We start from the raw sequence: 27948 nt of genomic DNA on the forward strand, positions 1-27948 counted from the left end.
AAAGTTTCGTCGATTAGAAATATTACACTATTTAGTTACTTTACGCTCCATGACGTTGAACCTTAGACTCCACCACCTCTTTTGGACATATTTTATTTTAATAAACCTTCCTATTTGGGATTTGACTCGCCCTCCTGTATTGTGTGTGTGTGTGTGTGTGTGTGTGTGTGTCTGTCTGTGTGCGCGTGTGTGTGCCACATACAGAGGAAGCCGAGTGCCCAGAGAGAAGAGATGCTCTGACGTCACAGCTCTTCAGGGCACTGAGGCCGGAGTGGGACGGGACAGTTTGCACCAGTCGGTGACTCAGGCTGTCGTCGGCCTCCTCCCCTTCCCGGAGACACTCTGTGTGCCCCCATTAACCAATGGGTGACTCCAGGTACAGTATACGTAATGCAGCAGCAGCAGCCCGTGTACAGAATACGTAATGTGTCACTTCTCTGGATGTATGACACTGACTCAGAAGTAGAATACATTTCCCTTTCTGATCCAACCTTCCGATGAGCCTCATATGGAAGTCTATTGAATGACAGAAAGTACAATGTGAGCACAAAGGCATTTCTTGGCAGATATATATCCTAAAGTGAAGAGGTGAGAGCACACAGAGAAAGACTAATATCCTCAGGACAACATCTGAAAGGACAGAGGGTTGTTAGTCTCAAGACAAAATGTCTCAGATGTGTGTGAACGGCAGAGCTTCCGTACTTTAGTTTGTGAGGCTGGGAAATACTTTGACCTGGAAGTGAAGGGATTTCATTAACAGTTTAATAAAATTAACATAGTTTCTTATCTTAGTGTCATTTTCCATCACACCAAATTGAAAAATAATTAAGCTGCAACAATTAATCAATTAGTAATCAACTACCAATTGAATCAATATTTTGATTGTCAATGAATTGGTTTCAGTCTTTTATGGGAAAAAGTTAAAGTTCTCTTTCAGCTTCTTAAATGTGAATGTTCTTTGGTTTATTTGCTCATCTATGATAGTTAACCGAATATAAAACACAAATCACCGTTTTAGGGGTTGGGAGACAACTGAATATTTTCTGGACCAAACAACTAATTGATCATTCCAGAAAATAATCAACAGATGAATCGGTAAAGACCCTAAGCGTTAGTTGCGGCCCTAACCCCAACAGATTTCTAGTGCCATCACACATAAAATTAATATTCCACATATGCAGTAGTTAAAAAAAAAGAAAAGTGGAACAAAAACAACATTTCTGCTTTTATTTGAAATGTGACTTTACACAGGGAAACAGAATGTCATGTTTGTGGATATAAAAAAAGTTCAATAACAAAAAGTGTCACACAAAAGGTGTGGTATGTCTTTTTGCAACATTCGCTCTGGCTTCCCACCGAATCTGAGCTTCGACAGAGGCACCTCTCTCTTTAATAAATAGTTTCATTTACAGAAGAGTAATTAGTTATAAATATGAAAGCGCATATTAAACTTTGTTTTAAAGCAATTATAAATGTATTGATTCCGTTACAAAAACAAACAAAACAGGCAGGCAAATCAGTCAAGCAAGCGATGCAAAATAGCAAATAACATATTGGCAAACCAAGAAATTGGCACAGAAATGATAAAACATACAAAAAATTGATGTTCAAACTCAAGTGAAACTTTAAATTATAGGCACTAGTTGAAGAACACCCAGCACACCGTTGACTAACACACCTTCCCTAACACTGGCATCTTCTGATTTATGTTCATAGCACAAAAGGTAAACGCCAGACAAAAAGTATTCAGCTCGTCATTTCATCTTGCTCAAGATATTTTTCCTTTTTTTTTTCTCTTCACGACATCAATGATATACACCGACAAATCTGTTGTGGGAATTGAAAGAACATCATCAAAGATTTCTTTGTTCAGTTGGCGAAATGGGTGAACAAATATATATATATATATAATTTTTTTCTTTTGAGACATCAGATATTTCATGGTTGAACTGAAACTGACCAATCGGAGCACTTCAGGGGGGAAATATAACTTGGCAAATTGTGACACAAGTCAGAACTGAGGTTTCTCACGCTGAAGACAAAATAAAGGCTTTGGAGACTTAGCTTGCAATCGAGGTTCAAAATGTACATTTCAAACAGTTGGAAGTCGAAAAAATAAAAATACTGATATGGATGTCTGGACATACATTTCTTAAATAATTTGAATAAATAATTTCCAAAACAAACTTGTGCATACATTCTGGCTGATTTCACAAGAGGAAAGATTCTTAAAACGACCCACAAATAGGTGCTGTCGATGCTGCGAGACGTCGACGACTCTCTGACGCGACGGGACAGTTCACCTGCGCAGCATCGTCACAGAGCTCGCTCACCGACATCTGCTGAACACGGAGCAGGAGGAGAGAAATGCTCGGAAGCATTTCGACCTGAGGGAGGTGAGAGAGGGAACAGGGAGGGGAAGCCGGGCGATGTGGTGGTATGACACTGACAAATGATTGCAGTCAAACCAAGGCAAGTGATGTGTTGCTCTGCTGGCGGAGCTGGAGTCGGCCTGGTTTCTTTGGCATTTCATGGGCTGTTTGCGCGATGCCCGACCCCCTCCAGTGCCAAGTCCCCTCAGAGGAACACACCGTGTGGACGCCCTCCTTTCCTTACTTTTTAATTCTCAAAACTAAATATATATATTTTTGGGACATAGTCTCTCACTCTCTTCACTGTAAAAGTTATCTAGGTAGATAAAGTGCCATGTTGTAATGTGTTCCTCCTTGTGTCGATAGTTTGACAGGAGCGCCCCCTGCTGGCTCGCCTCAGTAACAACCCTCTCTCCAGTTGTCACCGCCGTAGGTCCGAGGAGCAGGAAGAGATCTGAGGAGGAGGAGGTTGAAGTTTTAAACATTGGTTAAACTTTTAGCGACATTTTTTTGCCTTTTTACAGAAGTACAAGAAGAAGAAGAAAATGATCTAAATGAGCACTTGAAGCTGCTTTTGCCTATTTGATAAATGTTCTTGCACTTTTGGGTAATATCTTCATGGTTGAATGCACTTACTATAAATCGCTTTGGACAAAAGCATCTGCTAAATGAATGTAATGTAATGTCATGTGGCTCGTGTGTCTGTGGTATAAATACCTGCGTACGGGTTGGGCCAATTTGCTGCGGGGCAGGGGGATGCTCCCTCCCGCAGACGCGCTAGGACGGGGCAGGCCGCTGCGTGGAGCAGCCAGGGAGCGGGTGGGGGTGGAGGTGGCAGAGCCAGGGTTGGGCGTGGCCTTTACGGGCTGCCTCAAGGCCAGCGGGGAAGGGGTGGCAGGGGTCCGCAGCTTACTGGGAGAGGGGACTAGAGACAAGATAATAATACAGTCAGGTATAACTGGCTTTTTAAATTTTTTTATCTTTATGCCCTTGTATAGGTTTCAGTCACTAGTTCAACAATGAAGTAATGGTCAAGAGTACAATGATGTGAGGTCCATATACACTCAGTTGACACTTAGTCAGGGACACCAAGCTCAAACTAATTCACTCCCATACATCAGTGCTGCAATAAATCCTCCTCCGTGTTATAGTGTTCAGGTTCAGAGAAGTGTTGATTCAACATCGTTTCGGAGGCTGCGCTTTGTGGAGCTGTCGAACTGTAATTTTATTATAGAGACCAGTGTTTCCATTTTTTAGTCCATCACATTTATGCTATTTACAGTTCAACAGCTTCACAACCTGCATCCTCTTTTTTTTTTGATGTTGTTTAATCAACAACATCAAAACCTTCCCAGAGGAACATTGACTGCAGGAAAGTTGTATTGGCCTGCATTGGCTTCAGCAAGGCGTACCTAATAAACTGCCACCTGTGAATAAATATCATGCCCACAAAAAAATGTATTGGAAACATGAAAGTCTTGATTAACCGCGTCCATCACAAATTGACAAATGAAGTCAGACCAATGGAAGTCAAGGAACTACACGATAACTTCACAACAACATTCACAGATGAGGCCAAACTAAACGGAGCCGTCTTACTGTGGCTCTCGGTGTTTTGACTGAATGAGGTGACGAACACACCGTAGCACAACATCAATACAATCATGGCTCGGAAACACAATCACAATATTTAAAAAAGCTGGAAATTCTCAGTGAATACTCACTGAAGTCACCTTCTTCTCCAAAGCAACAGGAGAGTGGGACTAGACAAGGATGAAGACAACAGAGACTTTATTTAGAGCTGAGAGGACGGAGCCCGGGACCGGAGTGTGATGTGGTGCCTCTCACTGCCTGTCGGTTGCCTTAACAACCTGTGACGTTACATGACTCTTGACCAATAGCAGCTCAGATCCTACTCCTGCCATGGGGCAAGTACATGTCACCATCACCTTCCCTTGCGGCCGTGGTTAGTGATGGAGCAGCGGGGGGGTCAGAGCTCATTCTGTGCTAACAATGCTAACATCAGCCTTTAGAACATCTGTAACACCTGGAGAGGTGGACAGGTCTATCACATAGTGACACTGGGTGTTTTGGTGAACACAATAATTTGAATTGCAAATTATGTTCTGCTTCTAAATGGAATTAATCAGGTTATATGTGAATATACACTCAGTTACCACTATATTAGGCACACCTGTACAGTCTAATGCCATACAACAAGAGTAACAAAATACATCATATTGACAAAAGTTTCTAATATCAATATAGTGTAGTATATACATAATATTGATACATGTCTGCTAATGTTACCAAAAAATTAACTTTATGAGCTGCATAAAGACAGATGTTACAGTAGAACTGTTTTAATTGGTCAACATTAGACTGTACAGGCGGTCCTAATAAATTGGCCACTAAGCAGAATATGATATATCATTTTTTATTCTGGAAAAAAATGTTACGCAACAAAAATATCAACTGTATATGGCAACAATCACTTTTTGAGGTTTTTTTTTCTTTTTTAAATGAGGGACAATGCTTTTATCACTTAACCAGTTAACTAACTTCAACTAACAGATTGTGTAGGAGAACATGTTGCTGATAAATGTTGCCAACTTGTTTCTTTGTCATGTACAGAAGTTCATGATTTGACTGGACAGTTTGCGCTGCTGTAAAATGTCAACTAAATAAAGATTTTCCGAAAACATGATGAAAACTCTAGGGTGGCCTTTTTCTTTTTCTTTCTTTTTTTGGGAATATAAGCATAAAGTAACCCATATGGCTAAAGCAGGACTCAAGGTAATGTTAACTATGTAATGATGACAATATGACATGTTCAGGGTTATGACATTTGCCAATGATGCAAGGAAAACAGGAATTCTTCAAGTGTAATGGAGTCACGGTGAAGGTGGATATGAGGAGAGACAGAAGAATGACATGAATTAAAGAGTTTCTCGTGTCCATCATGGACCAGCAGCAGCAACAGTCACTGTTGTGACATCACTCAACCTTTATGATCTATTGTATGTTTATAGAAATAGCTTGACACAGTCCTCCTGAATCAGCTCTCTTGAAAATGTGACTTTTCAGCCAAGGAGAATACCTGTGGGATTCAGTAACAAACACATCTCTGTCAACAACCAGCCGACTCTGCCTCCCTCTCTCCTCGTTTCTCACAAAGACGGCGACACAACAGAAGCTAAATCTGAACTTGAGTCGCCACGGTCTCCCAGTCTGAAACGACGAGCTGGCAACTAGTGCGCCATTCCAGCTCCAGGGAGTTTAGCTATTTAATCATTTACATTCCACGTGCAACAGTGGTCTATACTTTCAGTAGATCATACATCATAAACAGTGCGTGTGTCTGCATGTGAGAGTGATCTCACAGCCTCCAGCGGGTTTTAGGAGCCGTTACCTCGCAGGGCAGTTGGGCTCTGGAGGTGCTGTTTGGGTTTTGGGGAGGAGCGAGAGGGGGTCGAGGATCTCGGGAGTTGAGGTGCTGCTGGAAAACAGGGACATTTCATTGCAGGAGTCATACTTGGTTCTGCCGGAGATCCTCAGCATTGCAGGAGTAAAAAAAAAAAGGGGGGGGGGGGGGGGCTTTGAAGGCAATACAAGCCAGTTTGGGGCCACTAGAGGGCTCAACAGCCAAACGTAAATAAGGCAACTTCATTCAAGCGGAGAGGAGCACCGAGTGCCACTGTCGGGATTAACAGCCAATCCACCAGTGTCGGAGAGACCGAGGCTGGTTTGGGTTACGCATGCTTCATAGTGTGGAGAAGTCAGTGAGAGGCAGGAAGTGTCTCATGGCACAGATGAGACAGAAAGAGTGAATAGAACTATCCTTATAGCAAACCTCACAACTGTTACACATTTATAAAGTCAGGCCACGTGAACCCAGAGACGGCTGGTTGAGACAGGTTGAAGGATGCTACATGTCTGACCACCTGATGCCTGCCCTTTGACCCCATCCCACTCTGCCTATGGTAACAGACAGATAAGTATATCTGGATTAAGGACAAACACCATTACCTTTATCTCCCATTACAGGATTAAATCAGTCTTAACCCAAAGAGTTAAGTAGTATCCTAAGCTCTTGAACGAAAAAGCACGACATGTAAAACAACATTAGTGTCACTGACACCAGGAGGAGAAGCTTTGGATTCTCAGTGTTGCTGGTGCCATGCACTAGGTTCTGATGGATGACGGTTCAGTGTTTCTTTGAAGTGAAAGTGATGCCAGGAGAATAAGAGGAAGGATGCGTGTCAACAGAAGATAATAGAGCTGAAAATGATCAAAGACAAGAGAGGATTCCAAAAAACAGCGAAGGAGCACGACCCTGACACTGGAGGTGAAGCCAGAGGGATTAACAGAGTTCACACCAGCACGGTGACGAATAGGAGTTTACACAGCCTGACATGTTGCTGAGCGCTCAGTTTACTGTGAGAGCAAAACAAACATTAATATGATATCAGCAGACAACACAGCGATACAAACTAGTTACTGTAGCAACTGATTTGTTGACAATTTAAGAAGGTTTCTGTGTTTTGCAGTCAAACCAACATATGGCATGTTGTGTGTGTGTCACAATACTCACTAGCAGACTGGTTCTGGTGTCGAGGAGAGCCACCGTTCGCCACTTGCAGGTTGGCCTCGCAGCTGCGGCTGTTCTTGACCGGCTCCGGGGTCTGGGCCGCCGCGGCCGCCACCGAGGAGCGCGTGAGGTTGGGAAGACTGCGACGCAGCTTTTCTACAACAGCAGCGCAGAAGAGGATTAATGGAAAGCGACAGTTTGCAGAATCACACAATTGAACCGCTGATGTGCCACAGGTCATCCATGTCTGCCGGCTCGGTTTACCTTCATTCTTCACCACGTTGGTCTGCAGGTCGTGCCCGTGGCCCTGCAGCGAGTGGCGAGGCTGCTGCAGGCGGCTGATGATGGGCTGAGGCGAGCCGCGGCTGTGGCTGTATTCAATGGAGCGGGCAGGGGAGCGCGAGCGTGGCGAATTCCTGGGGGAGGCGCGGGGAGAGTGCCGGGGGGAGGGGCTAAAGCGGCTGGAGGGCAGGTGAAAGGCCGGGTGCATTGCCTCCTCCTCGTCCTCCAGACTGTGCGCGTCCAGCTCCTGGTCGCTGAAGGTGCTGCGCCGCAACGAGTGGCAGGAAGAACCCGAGCTCCGCCTGGACGCTGTGGCCGCATAGTCCTGTCTCAAACCTGATGACAAAACAGTTGTTGTTAAAAAAAAAAGGAAAAAAAAGCGGCCTGGTCACAGAAAACTGGACAATACTTTTAGGAGATGAGTGCTACAGATACATACTCTCTTCTTGCATGCGTGCCAATATCTGGACATCCGTGACGTCATTGAGTTTGTAGGTGGTCGAGGAGCCCACCGAGTCCTCGTCCATTTCGGAGGTGCTCAGCTCGCTGTCCACAGACGACTGTGGGCTTATCGCCGGAGGATTCCGCTCTGCTGCCGCATTTCGCTGCTGCACTGCTGAGGAAAATAACCGTGATACACATTGAACAACAACAGATCTTCTGAAATTGTTATTGAAATTTTTCAAGCGCCCCCATACCTGCGTTTCCAGGCATTAGTTGCTGTCTGACGATGGGCACTCTGCAGGGGGTAGAGGAGGGGGAGTTGAAGCCACTGCTGTATGGGCTGTTGGCTGCGTTTGTGCTGTATGGGCTTCCGTAGCCCTGCTGGTTGTAGGGGCTTCCATACAGGCTTCTGCGCTTGTTGGCTGTAGAGTCACACAACAGAACTTACATGTGAGTCCACACCACACAAGAAGCTCAAGACAGATCAGAAGCTCAATGAATGTGGTAATAAAATCTAGTTTTTTGTCCCTTTCACATGTTTATCAGCCACTTTTGTTTTTAACCTGCAATGCAAACGCTCCAGAAGTCTTTAAAAAGGTAAATAAACTGTATTTATATAGCTCTGGTCTTATGTACCACTCAAAGCGCCAGCACAGGCACAGCACAATTAATGGTTCAGTTTCTTACTCAAGGACCTTGCTCTACCCCCAGCCGCCCTTTTTAACATAACTCTACATTATAACAAACAAATAGAACATTGAACATTTAAGAGTCACAAACACACCTTTGAACAAAGAGTAACAAGCTGATAAGTCATGTTTTGCTTTGAAAAGATTTATAAGCAGATTATTTTACATCTTCTTTCGTGAGTCATCAGTGAAGAAGAAAATGTGAATGTATTGCGAAACACAGCTAAATTCTGCTTTGTATTGCCAACTTTTAATTTGCTCAGTGTTTTTTTATTCCGTGGCAGCACCGATATTCATGCTGAGTGTATTGAGTCATGACATATTCTTTACTTCAGCTGATCTACCTCTAACAGCTCAGTGTAATATTGTTCTGGTGAGAAGAGAGTTAAAACTTTCCCGATGAGATATTTTTCAAGTGATAAACTTCCACAATGAGATTCTTTGACTGATGGATTAGTGATTGAAAAAAATCGATTTCTCCAATATTATATTCGTCACTGAGATGGATTCACTCTTATAGTCTCCCCATCTAGTAATATCTATATGCCCAATAGTCCACCAGCTTAAAAACAACAGAATATTAGAAAATACACAACTAATCATCTTAATGTTTTTATACTCGACCAAGAACAATTGTTGTATTGATGACTGATTGGTGTAATAATCAACTCAGAGTGGGGAGCCTAAAGCATGTCATTGATAGAAGAGTAGATGAAATGTCAAGATGCTGCAGTTGTGAGGAGGAATCAACAAGTGCTTGTCCAGTATGTTAACACACTACATCCTAACAGACCCAGATGAAGTGTATGGATGCAGTATGTCACACTGCGACGGTTGTGTGTGCACGTCGATGAAAGCTCTGCAGTGTGCTGGCAGTCTGTTCGAGTCTCTCTGACCGTACGTAGAATGCGAGCCTAATAGAGACAGTTCCTACGACATTAGCTGGGAAACGGACGCCGAACAATACATGCCTTTCATTCCATACACACAACAGTCAATGAGCGCACAATGCTATTCTCTGTGAAACCCAGTGCTGCAGCAGCCAAAGGCTCCTGTCTATAGAGTCCCTGGTCTCGGTCAGGAGATCAGACCCAGGACAGGCTGCTGGTTCCTGGGATAGTCTGGTGGTTTGGATGGGTAAGTGTTCCACATTCTGACCGAATGTGTTTTACACAGCTACCTCCTCTATCCTCTGAGCTCCCATCACTTGGTCCTCCTGCATTATTAAGAAAATAACACCATGTCCACTCTGCACACAGCGGCTACTGAGGGATGTCAACGACACCGCAACGTGTAGCAGAGCGATGCCTTTGACCAGTGGACACTTTTCCAATTAAGAGATTAAAATGGTTTTCTACCTCCTGAAATTGTGTGTTCTCTGGGCTAAATGCATGTATACCACTGACAAAGACAATGGGATTTCTGTGAGTGCAAACAAACATGAATCATCTCTTTGTGCGTCTTTGTACTTTAAAGCAGAGGAATCACACTATTTATGATTAGGAGAATCTTCCTGTTCACATAAGACAGTCTACTGTACACTGGCTGGGTCTAAGCTACGTGGTTGTGAACCCAGGTAGGAGTCAGCATTGCACAGTTTGGAGAAATATCTTCAGGTAAATCCTGCCAGCACAAACGTCCTGAAACAAAAAGAAAAGGCCCAAAGGAAGAGAAATCAACCACTATCCCCACCCACTGTGACTGACGTCGTTCCTATTTTCTGTGATATGAAACTATATTGGAGGATTTTCCATCTTGGCTTCTGAGTCTGTGGAAGCTTCGGGGCAGTTAAATGAGCCAGCACATACCATTCAGCTAGAAAACGAAAAGCCTGGCGGGCTTTAATGCTGAAGAGGAAATTGAAGACAATGTTTGGCATTGAGGTCTACTTGATATTTAAAAAAAAGAAAAAAAAGCAAAAGACAGAATGACTGCAGCTGCAGAGGGATTCAAGCATATCACGGGAGAAGAGTCGACAGAGGAGCTTTTATGAATGACAGAGGTAAATAACACAAAAGGAGTAAAGGTTATAAAATGGCAGAGACACACAAGAAGGAGGTGAAATAATGCATGAAGTTAAAGAAAAAACAAATCCTGTTTGAGCAGATCGGCTCTGTGCACTGGATTGGCAGTGCAGCGCTGTGTAAAATGTTTTTGTTTTTTTAATTGTTTGGGCTTGGCAACGCGTTTTGTCTGCTTATCAGGATCGTGTGAAATGAATAAAGTGGCGCAGTCGGACTGACTAGTACGGTCAACTATCTCACAGCAGTCTCCTCCCCAATATCAGTTATATAACTGAGGCACGTCAGCACGGGATATGATTTTAACAAGGGCGTGCACGGACAAAAGGGCTTGGTCACCACTGGCAATAAAACTAAAGGTCATGTTTAAAATATGTGTATGCCTTTTAGGAGTGTGGCACAGACAACTTCATAAACGTCTTGTCTCACAGTTAGGACGTCTTCGCTTTGGCTCCGCTCTTCCACAAGTTAAGCGCGCGCACACCCCCCCCCCCCCCCCCCCCCCCCGCAATTCCTTTGACACAAACTCAACTGGCGCCATGGCAACAGGGTTTCCATGCTCCTGCGAGAGAGAGTGGGTGCGAAGGAGAGAAAGCAGCTGGGAGCCATGTGGGAGTGTCTGTGGTGAGTCTCCCATTCAGCAAGTTGCAAACGCTCTCTGAATGTGGAGCTGAAGATTTGCTGTGTGCGGAAAATGGATGTCACAAATAATTCCCGATGCCTCCAGTTCCAATGAAATTTAAAAAGTTTTAACCACATGTCCAGACTCCATAGAGTATTTTAGCTGTTCTGTCTTTCTCTCTGTGGAAGTGATGACAACACCGGCGCAAAGTGATGAGAGAGTGAGTGGGGGGTGGGACGGGTGGTATCAGTGACATGGGAGATATTTTCAGGCCAATGGAGGATGACGTAATCCTCTGCCCACAGGCACGGCGATGATGTCACCATTTATGATAATGCTTCATTAAACCTCACTTAAGTGGCCAGTTGTAGCACAAGAGTCAGCCACCTGACAGACAGGGCGTTTTGTTGACAAAGAGTTACCGTAGCTACATGCTTTGTTCACCTGTGGTCATAGAGACGAGCACATACAGACAATCATAAGTGGGCAAGAGTCAAGATGGAAGCTGAATTACAGATTTGTGATTTCCAATAGATTTAAAAGCAAAGGCTTTAAACTCTTCTCTCATATTTATATGTTCTTATGTTCAAAGTTCATCTGTGAAACGTGAGGGGAGAAAAACTGCGATACTTGGATCCATGGTGGGGCAACAGTTGTATTTTTCTAGCAGCCACTATAAACAATTCCCTGTATATTCCTATGAAGAGGTGCGTGTGTGTGTGTTTCCGTGTATGTGTCGAGGTGCAGTTCAGACTATTGCACAACAGAGGGGACCACATCTCCCCCGGTGGACAACCTCCAGTGGCCTGTTGCTCAACATGATCCAACGGTCACATGGACATACCACTGTCAAAATGGACATGACCCCTCTCAGTTTAGCTGCGGGGATTTGAGGCCTGGACCACCGACAGTCAGCGGAGGCTCAGAAAACAGACACCGACCAAGTGTGAAAGACTTAAGTTCAGAGGAAAATGTTAATGTTAGTGCGACTCGTTAAACACAGCTAAATTCTGCTTTTTATATTTATATTATTTATTGTGCAGCAGCACTAATTTTCATGGTGAATGTATTGAGTCATATCAATACATCAATACATAGTAGTATCTTTACTTCAACTGATCTGCCACTAACAGATCAGTGTGATATTGCTCTGGTAAGAAGAGAGCTACAATTTTCAAGAGGGGATGTTCTCAAATGATAAACTTCCACAATGGGAATCTATAAAGACTATGAATATTTGGTAGACCTGGATAGTAATGTCTTATGTGCGCCATGGGGTGAATGCAGTTTCAAACTATTTTAGGGCACTGTAATAGTTTTTATCCATCCTGGTGCAATATATGACGGTTAAATAGAATTACTTAAAGATTTATGGTGACAACCTCTCGGGACCATATGCTTTGAATTTCTAGACAGAATGTGGTGAATCATGAAGAGGAACAACTCAGACAGATGTTAATATAAATAAGTTAGCGCTGAACCCACCCGTAGCACCTAGGTACAATCATATGGCACAAAACAATAACTATTTTTCATACCCCATAGAGAAATTATTAATTTAAAAACGATTCTTCACACGCACACATTGCTGCAAAGGAGTAACCAACAAGGATATCAGGATCTGTTTTACACCAACAGCCCTTCGATAGTCTGACAGTCATCTACAGCCCATTCAATCCTTTATCACAACAAGACTACTCACTCACAGTACACACACACACACACACACACACACACACACACACACACACACACACACACACACACACACACACACACACACACACACACACACACACACACACACACACACACACACACACACACACACACACACACACACACACACACACACACACACACACACATTCTAACAAACCCTTCTAACAGCTTGATGAAACCATGGTGTGTCTTAGTAACTTGTATCTGCAAGTGACTGATGTGCCATTGATTTGTTTCTCAGGTGACATCAGCTGACCTGTGTCTGCTGACTGCACACAAAGCAGTGACTCACCATCCAGGTACGTGTGCAGTTCAGATAAGGGAAGCTGAGCTTTATGTACATATGTGTGTGTTTATTCTTCTTGTGCGTCAAACAATCGATAAAATGAAATTGTAAGATCGTCACAGAGGATCACTCCCGTAAATGAAAGCTCTCAGTGACGAGATCAATCATTACCACGTTTATGATCGTCTCTTATCTGGTCCGGCAGCGAGAGCTTTTTCCTGCATGAATAGACTCTTTACTTTAATTGATTAATAATTCTACATTTGCCTCATATAAGACTATGATTTACAGTTGACCGTTCAAATAATGCTACTATCGGAGTAAAAACTCTGATAAGGCAGAAAAAAATAAATAAAACTTTCACTATCTTTTCATGTGCTGTACGTTACACTGATAACACTTTGTGCTACTACGTTGTTTTTATTGTAGTGAGATTCAGGCCTGACAACAAGTAGAATTCAAAGTGAGCTAGTATTGCTTTTATAATACAGAAGAGCTCGAATGACTAATGTAATGCGAGTAGGAAATTGGATAAATTGTCTAAATAAGATTATGTGCTGGTTAAGCGTCATTAGCGACAGTGAATTCAGCCTAAGACGGATTAGTGCAACACTGTTGTTGCTACTGTTTATACTACTACTACTACTACGACTGCTGAGTACTAAGTTGAGAGAGCATGAGTTGACTGGCCGTTGTTTACCTGACATGTTGAGGTCCAGTCTGTGGAGGAGGGATCGCTTGGCTGATTCCATCTCCGGACTGGGGTTGTCAAGTGCTTGGCGGCACCACACGATGGGACTCAAGGCTTTCTGCAGGGGGCTGTTCAGCTTTGTCTCGTACAGCCTGAAAGAAGACGCATTGACACAGTGTATTGCAAGTGCGTATTGCAAGTGTACATGAAAAGCAATACCGGCAATCATCACGCAAACATAAACTGTCTGGCATCTTCCTGACCGATCACGCCGCGTACGTGATGTGACCCGACCGCTCGAAGAGGAAATGAGATCGAGGGGGCAATAAGTTTATCACAGAATGCTGCACTGCAGCAGAAAGGCATTCGGGTGGCTGTGCTTGTTGTTGACAATGGAAATGACTCTGTTTTAATTCAGATCTATTTCTGCTTACCAGAAATAACCAACAGCTTGTGTGACCTGCAGACATTTTTTTTTTTAACTTGTCAATAAATCTGCACACGTTGATTTTACAGAAACTCCTTCTCTGTGGTGAAGAGGACCTTGTGACTTTGAGACCCTGCTGCAGCAAAATTTTAAGAATGAACAACTGTCACGAGGCCAAATCAAAACAGGCACTCGATTCAACACTCGGTGAACTGCAACTGTTCGGAACTATCAAACCATGTTAATACTGAACACCAAGGTATTCAAAAAAAAAATGTGTGTTCGGAGAAGAGAAGAGTTTCCAATCGGACGAGAAATCTGAGTCAGCAGCTGTCAGCACTGTTGCAGCCACAGAGAAAGCCTTTCACGATGAAAGCAGAAACATTACAGCGAAGGCGGGTGAGTGCAGAGAGAAACAAGCCCATATAATCTGGGGCAGCCCACTCTCGTTGTTTACAACCATTCACATTTAGCTCAGCGCATAGAAAATCCCCCCGTCGTTGACGACTTATATGAATTAAAGTTCTTCAGAAACAATGACACTTATCATCATATCCTCGGGAAAAGGCCGAGCGCTGCAGGAGCAGGCGGCAGTTTAAAAACCGTCTATGGGGCTAATTCGGGGGATTACAGGAGTCTATGACGGGATCTGGAGAGACTTTGGCACTACAGAGTAATCCCAGATATCAATCTGATCCAGAGGCATAATGAGACCGGCTCTGCTGGGCGTGAGTGATCCATGGCTGGGTGTAGTCCAGTGTCAGAGGATCGCTGCTGCTGCAGGCAACAGAGGAGAGACTCTGGACCACGATGGGTAGATCAAATAGTATAAACTTTATGAAAGGGGATTCATAACATACACTGATTGGCAGCATCTATGTTCACCCTCCTCATCCCGTACGAGTCATATTCCCATGTGCTAGTTTCAGTGTTAAACCACAGTTCTGCTGTGTCATAGTCTGACACTGCTAGAACTGTTATTCCCCTCTTTTCTTTTTACCAGCACGTCTACAACTTGGACACAGATGATTTGTCTGCCGACTCGCCAGACGTCCTTAACTGTGGTCCAATCCCGTCTGCCGGGCTTCCGACCAAAGATGATCTACCTCTGTCATTACGGTGAACGTGTGCCCTGACGTCGCTCATTACAGAGTCAATAGCGCAGGGGGATGGCGAACAAACAGAGCCTTCCTAACAGGAGGCCAGGTGAAGAAGGGCCGTCTCCCAGAGGAAGACCCATCATTACGCTGACGTGCAGTCGGAGACTGCTGTAGCAAATGAGAACTCTTCTGTAAAAAAACAACAACAACAGTCTCTTCATGACCGACATCAGCTGCGTTTGAAGACTCGACTGCAACTCACTCTGCCTGTTGATGGGATTTCCTTGAGTTGGGATGAGAGGGGAGACTCTTAAGACACTCAGCACTGGACGGAACAACACAAGCACAATGTAGTGAGCATGGAGGGGACATGTTGCCTGCGGAGATAATTCTCATGACAAGCAGGCCTGCACGATCATCTGACCATTTGGTGTTTTTAAAAGCCATTGTTCGTAATCCCTTGCAAACGGCTCAGCTTTGTGACACTGACGTAGCTTTTTTTTTTTAAAATGTGTTATTCCTGAGTGATGAGCTGATCTCCTGCCTCTCTCACTGGGTGCTGCACATTCTGCAGCTTGTAGCTTGCTTGAATTCAGAGGAGGTATATATAACCATGGCTGCCGGGCAGGAACATAACTTGTGAGATCTACTGCAGGTCTGCCCCATCGCAACACAGAGGAGAGGAGAACCTCAGGGTCCCGACAGCTGAGGGGCCCCGGGGGCCTGCCGGTCACCTCCAGAAGACACCCGCACCAAGCGCGACGGAGGTGGGAGGCAACGGAAGGAGACACTCGGCCGCGACCGTCTGACAGAACACGCCTGTTGCGGCCAAACAGTGATTCGAGCCGACAAACACCGTCCGCCCGCCGCTGGCCCCTCGGCGCGGAGGGCTGCACGTTCCAGACGAGCGCGTCGACGCCGGGCGAACGTGGCCGGTGGCCACCGGCCGTCGAAGCTGAAGACGGACACACCTCGCCCAGACTCACCAGCTGTCCTCGTCCTCGTTCAGACAGTCCATGTCCTCCAGGTCCAGGATCTCCACCTCGTCCAGGATCGACGTCTCCGCCTCGTCGGCGGCGTCCGAGTAGAAGGAGTTGGTGGCGGCCGAAGCGCCCTCGCACTCGTACGCCCTCCTGAAGCTGATGCCGTCGTACGACAGCCTGGGGCTCAGGCAGCGGTTGTTCTCCAGCAGCCCGCCGTAGCCTCCCGTCCCGACGAACCCCACCCCGGGGAAGCCGGCCAGACCGGCTGCCATGCCCGCCGACAGGGACGACGGGTCGTACCCGGCGCTCAGCGGTCTGTGGCCGCCCGACATCGGCCCGGACGAGGACAACATCGTGGACCTGCTGCGCAGCTGCTCGTTCTGCTGCTCGAGCTTCTTCACCAGGTCCTGGAGCTTCCGCACCTCCAAGTCCGCGTTGATGTTGGAGTTGATATCCTCCATAGCGGCTCGCCAGCCCCACGGAAATATGCGGAGGTCTGTGGTACGTCCTCTCTTTTTTCTTGTATTCTTTTTTTTTTTTTTAGACGCTTTCTTCGCCGACAGTCTCGTTGTGGGGGTTCACTTCACCGTCGCCTCCGCGTTCAAACAGGTCACTTCGGTGTTCCACTGCCTCGACGAGCTCCGCGTCGTCATCTTCTTCTCCGCCTGTTTGTGCTCACGGGCAGGGTCGAGGCCATTTTCGCAATACTCGTCACTCGTCAACTGTGAAAGACCAACAGGCGGCGGGCGAGACACGTCACCGCGTTCCGTATCGGGAGCGAGCACGTAACCAACACCTATTTACGCGTGCACAGAATTCCACGCTGGTAAAATAAAAATAAAAAAACGCGCTTGTTTATATACAGTCTATGCTTTACCCACGTAGAAGACACTTATGTAATAATTTCCAAATTATGTAATAAGTACAAATATTATGATATCATATCTTTACTACTATTATAATAATCTATGTGCCAATAACGCCATTAATAATTAAATTATCAGGAGCTTATTACATTATTGCTTTAACCTTATTTTTCTAGAACCCAAATGATTTAATAATTTCCCCAATATTGCAATTACTGGGAAAATGCTGTTATGGCCAAACCTAACCTTGATTTGACACCTCACTAGTGCCTCCCTACAAACGTCAACTGAGCAGCAGCTGTTGAGATTACGTTTCACCTTGATTTATGAAACCTGATATGTAGTTTTTAAAAAAAGGATCTTGGGTCCATGACCTACACCGAAAAGGAAATCCACATTGTAGAAATTTGTGTCGAATTTCTTTGAAAATGTGCCCTTTACCTTTTCGTTCCTTTTATTGCAGCCCAAACAAACTTGTGATTTCTGATGCTGTTACTCACAGTAACTGTTGCAGAGGAACATCTTTGTCTCTTTCTGGCCTTTCACTTGTCACTCTAGTGGAAATGTTACACGGCATCTTGTTCTCCATTTACAAAGCCTATACCTATACGTGATACATAAACACAACACATGGTCGATGAAAAACACAAAGATCATAAAGGTTTCAAATCGTGTTGCGCCGCAGTAACAGCACATCATCTGTAACACCTCCCGACATGCACAAAGACCCTTCAATGCTGCTTGCAGCTTTAATTATATTTTGCTACAGAAACGTCCTAACCAAAGATATGTATCTAAATATTTATTGATTTACCTTTGTATCTATTCATTTATTATTCAATTCTAACTACTAATTCATTTATGAATTAACCTATAGTAACACAGTGCTGGTACAATTTATCTCTGCAGGAAAAAAAGGTTAATGGCATGGTGACAAAGTGACAACACTTATCTGCAAATCAAAATTGACACTTGAAATTTAAATTTAAAAACAAGAAAAAAAAATTACCATCCAATCAAATATAAACACAAGCCTTTTTATTTTAATATACACACATGTTTTTCAGAATAGAAAAAAAACGCACAAACAAAAGATGGAGCCAAGTCCTTTGTCCTGTGTCTCAGTCTTAAGAGAGTTCCTGAGCTTCTTCGGACTCCAGATGTTCCTCAGTTTTTTGCTCTCTGGCCTCACCTTCAGCCTCCACACTCTCCTCTCCCGGCCCCTGGCTGGTCATGGTAGTGTCGAGCCCATCCTGGTCGGCACTGGCGTTCTGCGAGTCAGCTCCCTCCTCATCCTCATCCTCTACGTCCATCTCAAAAACACGTATGTGCCTCAGATTGGCACTTATCTGCCAGGGAATAATAACAATACATGTTTTGAAGCAGTCCACAGCATCCATTCACTGGTATGACTCGGCTAACAGTAGTTTGAGAATACTGAAAATGTAAAAAAAAAAAAACATACTGGAAAGAACTGGATATAAATTTGACTTACCACACAGGCTACTTTGCGGATTCCATTGACAGCTACAAACTGAGCGTTCATGCTCTCCATTTCCCGCCACTGATTCCCCAACACCAAGCCTTGACATGGGATGGCACTGGTCTGCTGGTCCAACCTGACAACACAGGAGACATATGCAGTGTTTAGAATGACGCCTTGTCTCTGTTGTTTAGCTTATAGATGATGCATTTAGCAGAATGTATTTGGGGGACATTCTGAAATGAAAAATAAACATATTGTTAACTCAGTTCTATTATAGTTTTCATTTTGTTACTGTGAAACAAATTGTATTTCCAGAATACACACACACACACACACACACACACACACACACACACACACACACACACACACACACACACACACACACACACACACACACACACACACACACACACACACACACACACACACACACACACACACACACACACACACACACACACACACACCTCAGGTTTGGCTCCCATTTGAACTCAGTCTCACAGCTCAGGGTGGAAGCCAGAGGGAGCTGAGCAAGGACACGGCGACTATTGTCTTCTTCTGCTCCTTGCAAGACTACAGTCAGCATTTCATCATCATAGAAACGAGCATCTAGGCAGCTGTAACCACAGTGAGACCTAAAAAAAAGAAAAAAAGAAATTCAAAGTATACTTTGCTAGGAACACCTTCACCAGCCAAGGAGCATGTTTTAATGACTTGAAAGGGAACTCACTGGGCAGCAGCATTATCAACATCGGCACTGTCAAAATGCTGGCTGAGATCAATCGACACAACACTGTTTTGAATATGTCTGTGAAGAAAGACAGATGTGGTTGAAAACAAACAGATAATATACACAAACATACTCACGCATGCAAATAGTCACGGAAAAGTACCTGTTTGGGTCTGTTCCTTTCCGTAACAGGTAGAGCTTGCAGGGAGAAATATCTGGCATACTGAACACAACGTAATGCATTTTGGTCTTCTTGTCATTCCACCTGTAAGACGACCAATAAATCATTATCACAAACGACTATTTTACTGTTGCAGATTACTGTCAAACTCCGGGATGTTTGTGTTTTTTACGTACAAAGATGGAAGTTCAAAAAGTCGCGGAGTGTTTGAGCTGAAAAACAACAGTGACGAACAAATAAATACGACTGAATATTAAGTGAGTTATATTTAAATGATAATAATTTTTAACAGAGACATCAGATCCTACCTCTCTGGCACAGTGTACAGTGGCAAAAACACGGCCTGTTTTACAGACTTTCCGATTACTTCCTGCAAACAAACAAACAAACAAAGTATGACTAAATATGTAAATTGGAATAATTTTTTGGGGAACATTTTTAACTAAGCACTTCTAAAGTTAGTATTTACATTTTCAAAAACACTACAAAAACAAGGTTTAGTCACCTTTTATTCAATGACAGAATTCTATTAACAACTTTTTGATTGGTCTTGGCCAAAAAGCTGTACTGTGGCTGCAGGATGTGCAAAATGCTGCAGGAAGGATTTTGCAGTTACACACAGAAAGGACTGGATTGCTTTTTGATATCTTAATTCCCCTGGAGCGTGATCAAACTGATCTCCTAACCGCTCCTACGTCAATCATTAGAAAGAGGCCTTGAATGTCTGAGATGCAATTTTAACAAAGAGTCAGATATGAATCGCTGAAAACTCACCGCCGGTTTCTGGAGACACTGCTCAATCACATTCTCCATCATCCTCTTGACAAAGTGCAAAGACTTTTGGGGATATGAAGGGAACAGCAAAGGGCTCTCTAAACAACCCAGTTAAACATGTTACCCATTTGTTATGACAGTTGCATTTTGCACAAAATAGAAACTTACATAATGTAGCAACAAACGACTAATTGTTTATTCACTATTTTCAAGTGTCGATCACAGCTCACCCTTCAGGTGCGTACTCTCCTGCAGAAACTTCAGCCACTGGTTTCCCTTGTTGTTGGGCGGAGACACGAGGTCCTCATCCTCATCCTTCAGGTACTGTACACGTCCATATGGAAGAGAGACCAGAATGAAAGACAGCAGCTCCATTTAAAAACACTCAAAACCACCCAATACTAATCCACTTACCTGACCAACTCGCTCCACATTGAAGTACTTTCCTTTGCGATCAAACAGTTCTTCATTCTGTTAAATCACAGAGACACGAAAAGCCATGAATATGTTGAACATATGCATTTGACTGATAAAACAGTGCTGTCATGCCGGTCTCACCTCACTGAAATGCTCAGACAGGAAGTCAGCAACAAAGGCAATGTCCTTCTGAGTCATCTGATGGAAAAACCAAAATGTTAAAAATGTTTTAAAAAAAAATCTTTCTCTTGGAAACTTTAATAACTCACCTTGTTTAGCTCTGGTGGTACATGCTCCTCGCACATTCTTAGCATAGCTGTAGAGAAATTAACCCCAAACAGTTTGAGCATAAAGACAATAATCTAAACTTAATATTTACAAACAATTGAATGACTGCTCCCAACCATAAATGTCTCCATCTTTCACAGACTAACTTTTATTCTTACCTACATACAGCCACCGAAAAAAGGCTTTGAAGTTTTTCATGCTCTTGTCAATCACCCTGAATAAAAATCAATGATTATACAGAAATCAGTGAAATAACATGAACCGTACAAACAGATCAAGATCCAAATTGATTCAGAAATCTTTGAACTCACTGCAGCAGTTCGTTGGCTTTCAGAGAGAAGGAACCCACTGCTGTGATGGCACCTGGAAACACAAAGCACACGTGTGGCTCGAAGATGAGATAAGATAAAACTTTATTGATCCCACGCCAGGGAAATTCACTTGTTACAGCAGCAAAAGGTCAAAAAGAGGAAGACAAAAGAATAGGCAATAAATAGAAAAGAATAAGACAAAAATAGATTATAAAATACAGAGGTGTGTAAATAATATACATATGTGCAAACAAAGTGCAGTGGCAAAGGATGATTAGTTATATTACACTATGTAGCCTGAGCTGAATATGGGGTGCAAGTAATAATTTACAAATCAGTGCTGCAGTAAGCGATTTTAATCCAATGATAAATATTCCCCTCACTGTCTGCTAGCTGTCGGTTCTTTGATTGCACCGAAAATAAATCTGGGTTTTCGGCTCAGCCCAGCGAACCGCACCACACAACACTGTGTGCAGTTTGTAAACATCACTCCCCAGTACCTTGAGACACATGCTAGCAAATGATGCTGCTATTCAGGGGTTTTGGCTTGGTGGTTAGCGCGTTGGTCCCATACCTGAGGCTGCGGGTTCTTGGCCCAGTCAGAGCAGTAAAATCATAATAACCACAAAGAGAGAGACAAGCTTTCTCTAAAATCACTTACTGCACTTTAATGGGTGGGAGATCGAGTTGATAATAGAATCTCTACTATTCATGCAGGTTAGGGAAACTGTACCTTCGATAGCTGCTGAATCCAGTCCAAGGGGCTCAAACTTCTGCTTCCATAGCGACATGCCTTTCACCTCACTGAGGTGATACAACAGAGCCTCAGAGCCACTGCAGTGCCAGAGAGAGGGAGAGGGTTAACATGAGAGACACTCAGGGCAGCAGGCAGAGCTGAGGAGGGAGGAAAAGCTGAAAGTACCTCTGCAGGTGGCTGATCACTAGCTTCTGGATGCTGGAGTAAGACGACTCGATGGACTGGCCGAGCTTCTTCAGGCCCTATGATGGAAATGGAAAGTATAAACAGTAAAACACATGAGATGTGATTGTCATGTCAACCATCCAATGCATCTGTAACACAACATCAGAAACTGTCAAGAAAAAAAAACCCAATAGAAGGAAATTACATCTGAACTCTAGATACATTCAAGTCTAAATCTTGACAGATGCATTTACACCACGTCTTAATCTCACCTTGACGGTCAGCTGGTTCATGAGTAGAGCTTGTAGTTCTGGGCTGCATGAACGCAGAGAGCAAACGTTGCATGATTTAGAACTCAAGGTTTTCACAAACAGAGCTAACCTTTTTAAAACACTTAAACTAGCCCAAGATACATCTGCAGGATGCTCCAAAGCTTCATGACATAATAATAATAATATACAAATACTAACAGAATACATTTAGGTATTTTTTCCTCACCTTGATTGTCCCCATAGCAAAAGCTCCAGAAACTCATCTTGAACCTGGGTGCTCGTGTTCTTCTCCTTAAAAATCAGTGAAAAAAGACATTTGTTGCCACTCGTCTCAGATATAAACCAATTTGAAAAACAACCTACGACAACTGACCTGAACAAACTTCGTGAGTCGGAGATCCATCTGCATGAGGATGTCCTCCCAGGCCTCACACATGCATGTCAGTGAAAGATGCAGGTACTGGAGCAGCGTGGAGATGTGGGTGAACTTTCGCGCCATCCTGGTGACTTCAGGCAGACAGTCGGACAACAACCCTGTGTCCAGCTGGAAGACAGAAACACACACAATAAAATGAAGGCATAGTTTAGAGCCTAGATGAGGACATGAATAAAAAAATTAAGTTTACAGGAAACGGAAAAATTTAGACAATGTATGCATCTTACCTGAATGTAGCAGATCTCCGGGTTGTTGTTGGCAGACCGGACCTCTGTGATGACGGAGAGAGACTTGAGATCACTGGACAGACTCAGGCTTCGACACGTTCCTGATACCTGTAAAGCAAAATGATAAAGGAAGAAGAATTTTGTCACAAGTGTAATATAATTTAGATGACTAATGGAGATCTTATAATTGACTTATTTTGTTTGCTCTACTTTAGAATTATATCTATCCTCTATCTATCTATTCTTATCTAAAAACATGCAATGCATTTCAACTGTTGTGTGATGTATGACATTTTTATGGAACGTGCAATGTTTATATTTTGCACGTGGAAATGTATTGATTCTACTTTATAGTTATATTTAATGCCAATATTTGATGTGGTGTGATAGAAAATCCTACTTTATTTTAAAATGTTTCAATTGTGCCATAAAAAAATTCAGTTTAGTTTTGCTCTTTGGTATAAAACATAGACATTTCTGCACTACAGACAAATAGTCTGCTCGCTTTAAATTAATCACTCAGTTATCAGTCTACATTTAACTCATTTAAGTCGTTCAGAAATTCCAAAGTTTAAAATTAAAGAGCCTTACTCCTGTTAAAGTGGCGATCTTATACATCCCGTAGGCATAAAGCTCCACAAAGCCACCGTCTCCCCCAAGAACAAGTACATTCAGTCTGCACAGAAACAAAAAGGAGAGGTGAAATAATTAGAAGACTACTGACAGTACCGTATCTTTTTTTTATTGTGCTAATGTATGTCTCATTTACCTGACTTCACCCAGGAGATTCATTATTGCGTCAGACTTTTCTTCACTGCAACACAGAGAAATAAATACTTTTGGCTGCTATCATATCAGAAACAATCAAAAACATACATAATCAATATAGGACGGATGTATTATTCATTAAAAGTCTGTCCCACCTGAAGATCTTTGATGTTGTGCTATAGCTGGGAGGAACAAAAGTTTGGAAAATGAAATTTAGTCAAACAGGAAGTTGCCATCTCTTCAAAATCTGATGCATGATTGAGATCACTGTTACCTCTTGGGGAGGGCTGGTAATTTGGGAAGAAAAAGTTTTGATTCATCTTCTGAGTTGTAAAAGGAGCTGAGGGCACTGAAACATGACAAAAAGACCAATAATTAATGTTATGTTTTTGTTAATAAATGTCCTCTGTGCCGCTGGTTCGATACCCGAGCCTCAGGCAGACCTGTTCTCCTCCGTCACCTCCATCCAGTGCATGCAGGTCACAGGGTTCTGCATTGGAAACATGTGGAGGATCTCCGCTTTCTCGACACCACACAGGACAACCTGTTTGGTGTCTCCAAGGCTGAAAGCCAATACTGGGGTGTGACGAGAGGATAAAATCAGAACAATTTCATGATCTCAAACATCAATCAGCAAATCAAAAAGTGAGAAAGTATGAAGCCATTCCTTACTTTTGCCATCGGGTCTCCAGGCGAGTGCAGTGATCTCCCTCCCTGTATACTCACTGGGTGGTAAGCTCCAAACACGCTGGAAACTCGCCAAGCGATGCAGCAGCAACTATGGACAAATAACAGCCATAAAATTACAACATTAAAAGATTACAATATATGCTTACGGACAAAAGGAAAGTTTTTTTTAATATACCTCTCCAGTTGTGTTGGCCAGAGCAATCAGATCACGTCTGGGAGACCATGCCATACACAGTATGGGGTTAGGAAGCTGCTTCTCTCCCACTTGCCGGAAGGCAGGCATGGTGTTGGCTGGAAAATGTGACATTTACTTTAGGAAATTTTCTTCTCTGATAATGTATCTCTGTCATTGGTGCCTGAGGATGAGTGGATAGTTGATACATGTATGTTTACTTGAGTCTTTACCCTGAAGAAGTCCATCAGATATTTTTTTAATGTTTTACTTTTTTCAATTGTAGAACTGAAATTATTAGTGGATTAATCAATATGTTGATCAACAGAAAATTGCAACTGCAACTATTTTGATAATCAATTTATTGTTTGAACAACAAAACCTGCAAACATTTGCTGGTTTTCTTTATCTTATATTATTATAATTTGAATACTCTGGGATTTTGGTCGATTTGACTTCATACGTGTGCCAAAAACAAACAGTTGAAACCATAACCTCCTTGGTGGAGGTAATAATTACTTATTGCTGTGAAAGGATGCAATCATCTGTAGAGAGACTCTTAAATGACAAGGCTTTGTCTAAAGTGGAAAAACAAACTTGTGACTTATGATAAGAGACGAACTGTGTCATAATCATGATATATGATGATGATATATGTTAACAGGTAGTAATGCACCCTGTGACGAATATAAAGATATTAAAATCCCAGATGATAAGCAGCTTCAGTCTGGTGACTCCCTGAGGTCCATTGTAAGAATAGTAGCTGCACACAGTCATGCAGAAATATACACATGCAACCGGCGTGCGAATATGAATTTAATAATAAGCTCGTGTTTAAAACAAACTATGTGACAGTCCGTGGTTCATAGCCGGACTCTTGTTCACTTACTGTTTGAGTTGTCGGGTGAGCAGCGTGTGAACCAGTGTGAGAAGGGTTGCTAGCAGGTTGGTTAGCAAGTTTGTTTGTTAGCAGGTTGGTTTGTTAGCAGGTTGGTTAGCAAGTTTGTTTGTTAGCAGGTTTGTTTGTTAGCAGGTTTGTTAGCAGGCAGAGGAAGCTAATGTGAAGAAAAGCCCACGGCTCCCTTCACCGAGCTGAACGTCACAGGCAGCGGGATAATAACTGCAACATACCGCTGTGAGATATGTGTCGAAGCCTCTCTGCTCTGCGCTGCAATAGACCTGATTTAATCTTCCTTCATGATGTTTTCACAATTACGCGGACATCGCCATGTTTCCCCGTCGACCAATCACTGTGGAACAACGGAAGCCGCGAGAAGTCAAAATTGTTAGAGCGAAAAACGCAATTCGTATTCGTATTGGGTCGAAGTTTTCTGATGCACTGAGCCACCATGTTTACAGATTTTCTTTCGATTGCTAAACGACAGTGGTCACAACTGAAGCCACATGTGCAAAACGCTAACCACAGTCTGCATTAGCAACAGTCAAATGAGTTCACATCACCACACAACTCTTCACACACGTCTCAAAACAGGCTCAGTAAAAACACTACACTACAGTTCGATTAATTTGGGGGACTTCACACAAATCAATAATTCATTTAAAGAAAAGAGTGAAATTCTTTCACATAATTTATTTTATTTTATATCTTACCAGTTTTTTAGGTAAACAAGAAGGAATGAAAATCATCAGTTTGCTTCAATAGATATATATTTTTATTTTGTCTGTAGTAATTTACGTAATTACTGAAATAAAAAGTTACAAACTAAAGGTACGTAATAGTAACAAAGAATTGTGGGGCTCTCCAGCATCAGGCCACAAGTTTCCGTCAACATCACATCGGATGTCCTGGTTGTACGGTAGAAAATTCGCATTACAGATGCAACTGTAGATCTTTGCATATTGGGGTGAAATCCTCAACCCTGCCTTCCTCAATGAGAGACCATGATTCACAACATGGTCTATGAGTGAAGCCCGTATTTCATCAGAAATTACAGCTCTTTGTCTTCTTCCAGGTATTCCTCCACACGCATCCGCACTCTCCCTGCCACTCTTTTCCTTCCACCAACCTGTCTTCCTTGGTCCATTTCCCAAAAAAGTATTTCTGAGTACCAGTAAAAGGAACCAGTCAAATATATGCAATCAGAAGTGTTTTAAAAGCACCAGGCTGAAATCCATTCTGTTTTGAATGTGTGGTCAACAGTTTTGACAACAGTGTGTTACCATTAGGACAAAGTGCTGTAAACCCACATTGTTGTGCAGCTTTTTGTTAAAGCCATGGGATAAGTGTGTAGACTTTTGAAAACTGTGTACAAGCAATGAAAAACGGTAAAAATACAGTTTGGTCCACATGACCTGATGCAGTGCAGCCTGTGGTTAGAGTTTTGACCTTGACCTCAATGACTCTTTCAACATCGTCTTGAGTGGAGACTGAAACCAAATAATGTAAACCAGTGATAATAACATTTCTTCCCAGTTCAGCAGGCGCTTTTTGTGTAGTAGTATTTTGATCATAATTAAAAACATATACTGTACTGATACACATAATACTGCAGATTCAACTTTTCAGAAAAAGGCCTGTTCAGTAATACTGCTGATTGCTAAACTATTATTATATTATGAAACAAACTTAGCTCCACTGCCTTGTTGATCTTTACCACAGAAATATTACTCTTTCAGATGTTTTCTTCCTCTCAACTAAAGTCTATTGTGTGTTAAATATAATGCCTTTGGACCTAATATGGGTCTATCAAGAGAGGAAACAGAGGCATCCAGCAATGTTTTACTGTAACTGCTATGGATAATTACTTAAGGAATAGTGTTTGGCATATGATCAATAAAAAGAAAACTTCATCACTACTGTGACACAGACCACAAACACAGTCTGTAGAGATGCACAGACGCCACTCAATAATGTAATTATTATTAAAAGATAATTTACACAAAAGTGACAAGTGAGTATGATTTTAGAGAGAGAGAGAGAGAATATATGTGTGTGTGTGTGTGTGTGTGTGTGTGTATGTGTGTGTGTGTGTGTGTGTGTGTGTGTGTGTCTCTGTACAGTAGATAAGTATTACTGTGGAAATTCCTTCCGAATGTATCACTGGCACTTAACTATAATCAGTAGATTGACGAAGAACCAGAATAGCTCTGAGAGCACAAAATGTGATAGTGGACTAGGAATAGACCAAGTGAGGCTGCATGGTCTTCTACTATT

At 42.9% G+C, this 27948-nt stretch overlaps 2 protein-coding genes across 11 annotated transcripts; both read right to left on the reverse strand.

The window, feature by feature from the left end:
- Nucleotides 1–1212: 1212 nt before the first annotated feature.
- slain2 (SLAIN motif family, member 2) lies at nucleotides 1213–17013 on the reverse strand. 9 transcript variants are annotated; one of them, XM_035646818.2, is made up of 10 exons: nucleotides 16234–17013; nucleotides 13730–13872; nucleotides 7944–8111; nucleotides 7685–7861; nucleotides 7228–7581; nucleotides 6967–7119; nucleotides 5785–5868; nucleotides 4097–4135; nucleotides 3090–3297; nucleotides 1213–2826 (listed from the first exon to the last, which is right to left on the reverse strand). In XM_035646818.2, the coding sequence occupies exons 1-10, from the start codon at nucleotides 16689–16691 to the stop codon at nucleotides 2769–2771; spliced, it is 1842 nt and encodes a 613-aa protein (XP_035502711.1). In that variant the 5' UTR covers nucleotides 16692–17013; the 3' UTR covers nucleotides 1213–2768. The 9 variants fall into 9 exon arrangements, with proteins under 9 accessions (XP_035502711.1, XP_035502709.1, XP_035502710.1 ...); XM_035646816.2 differs by having other exon boundaries at nucleotides 5785–5871; XM_035646817.2 differs by having other exon boundaries at nucleotides 5785–5871; nucleotides 7685–7858; nucleotides 16234–17011.
- Nucleotides 17014–18112: 1099 nt separating this feature from the next.
- On the reverse strand, nucleotides 18113–26039 carry anapc4 (anaphase promoting complex subunit 4). 2 transcript variants are annotated; one of them, XM_035646815.2, is made up of 28 exons: nucleotides 25905–26039; nucleotides 24777–24892; nucleotides 24584–24689; nucleotides 24355–24487; nucleotides 24186–24260; nucleotides 24067–24093; nucleotides 23913–23957; nucleotides 23735–23819; nucleotides 23144–23251; nucleotides 22854–23024; nucleotides 22707–22771; nucleotides 22481–22523; nucleotides 22209–22285; nucleotides 22020–22120; nucleotides 21287–21338; nucleotides 21134–21189; nucleotides 20957–21003; nucleotides 20829–20885; nucleotides 20685–20741; nucleotides 20501–20594; nucleotides 20271–20368; nucleotides 19805–19866; nucleotides 19673–19708; nucleotides 19479–19580; nucleotides 19316–19393; nucleotides 19053–19220; nucleotides 18592–18715; nucleotides 18113–18445 (listed from the first exon to the last, which is right to left on the reverse strand). In XM_035646815.2, exons 2-28 carry the CDS (start codon nucleotides 24882–24884, stop codon nucleotides 18224–18226), a joined length of 2397 nt encoding a protein of 798 aa, XP_035502708.1. In that variant the 5' UTR covers nucleotides 24885–24892; nucleotides 25905–26039; the 3' UTR covers nucleotides 18113–18223. The 2 variants fall into 2 exon arrangements, with proteins under 2 accessions (XP_035502708.1, XP_035502707.1); XM_035646814.2 differs by lacking the exon at nucleotides 25905–26039 and adding an exon at nucleotides 25663–25881.
- Between the last annotated feature and the right edge of the window lie 1909 nt (nucleotides 26040–27948).

This window comes from Scophthalmus maximus, chromosome 13 (assembly GCF_022379125.1).
Source record: "Scophthalmus maximus strain ysfricsl-2021 chromosome 13, ASM2237912v1, whole genome shotgun sequence".
Lineage (NCBI taxonomy): Eukaryota > Metazoa > Chordata > Actinopteri > Pleuronectiformes > Scophthalmidae > Scophthalmus > Scophthalmus maximus.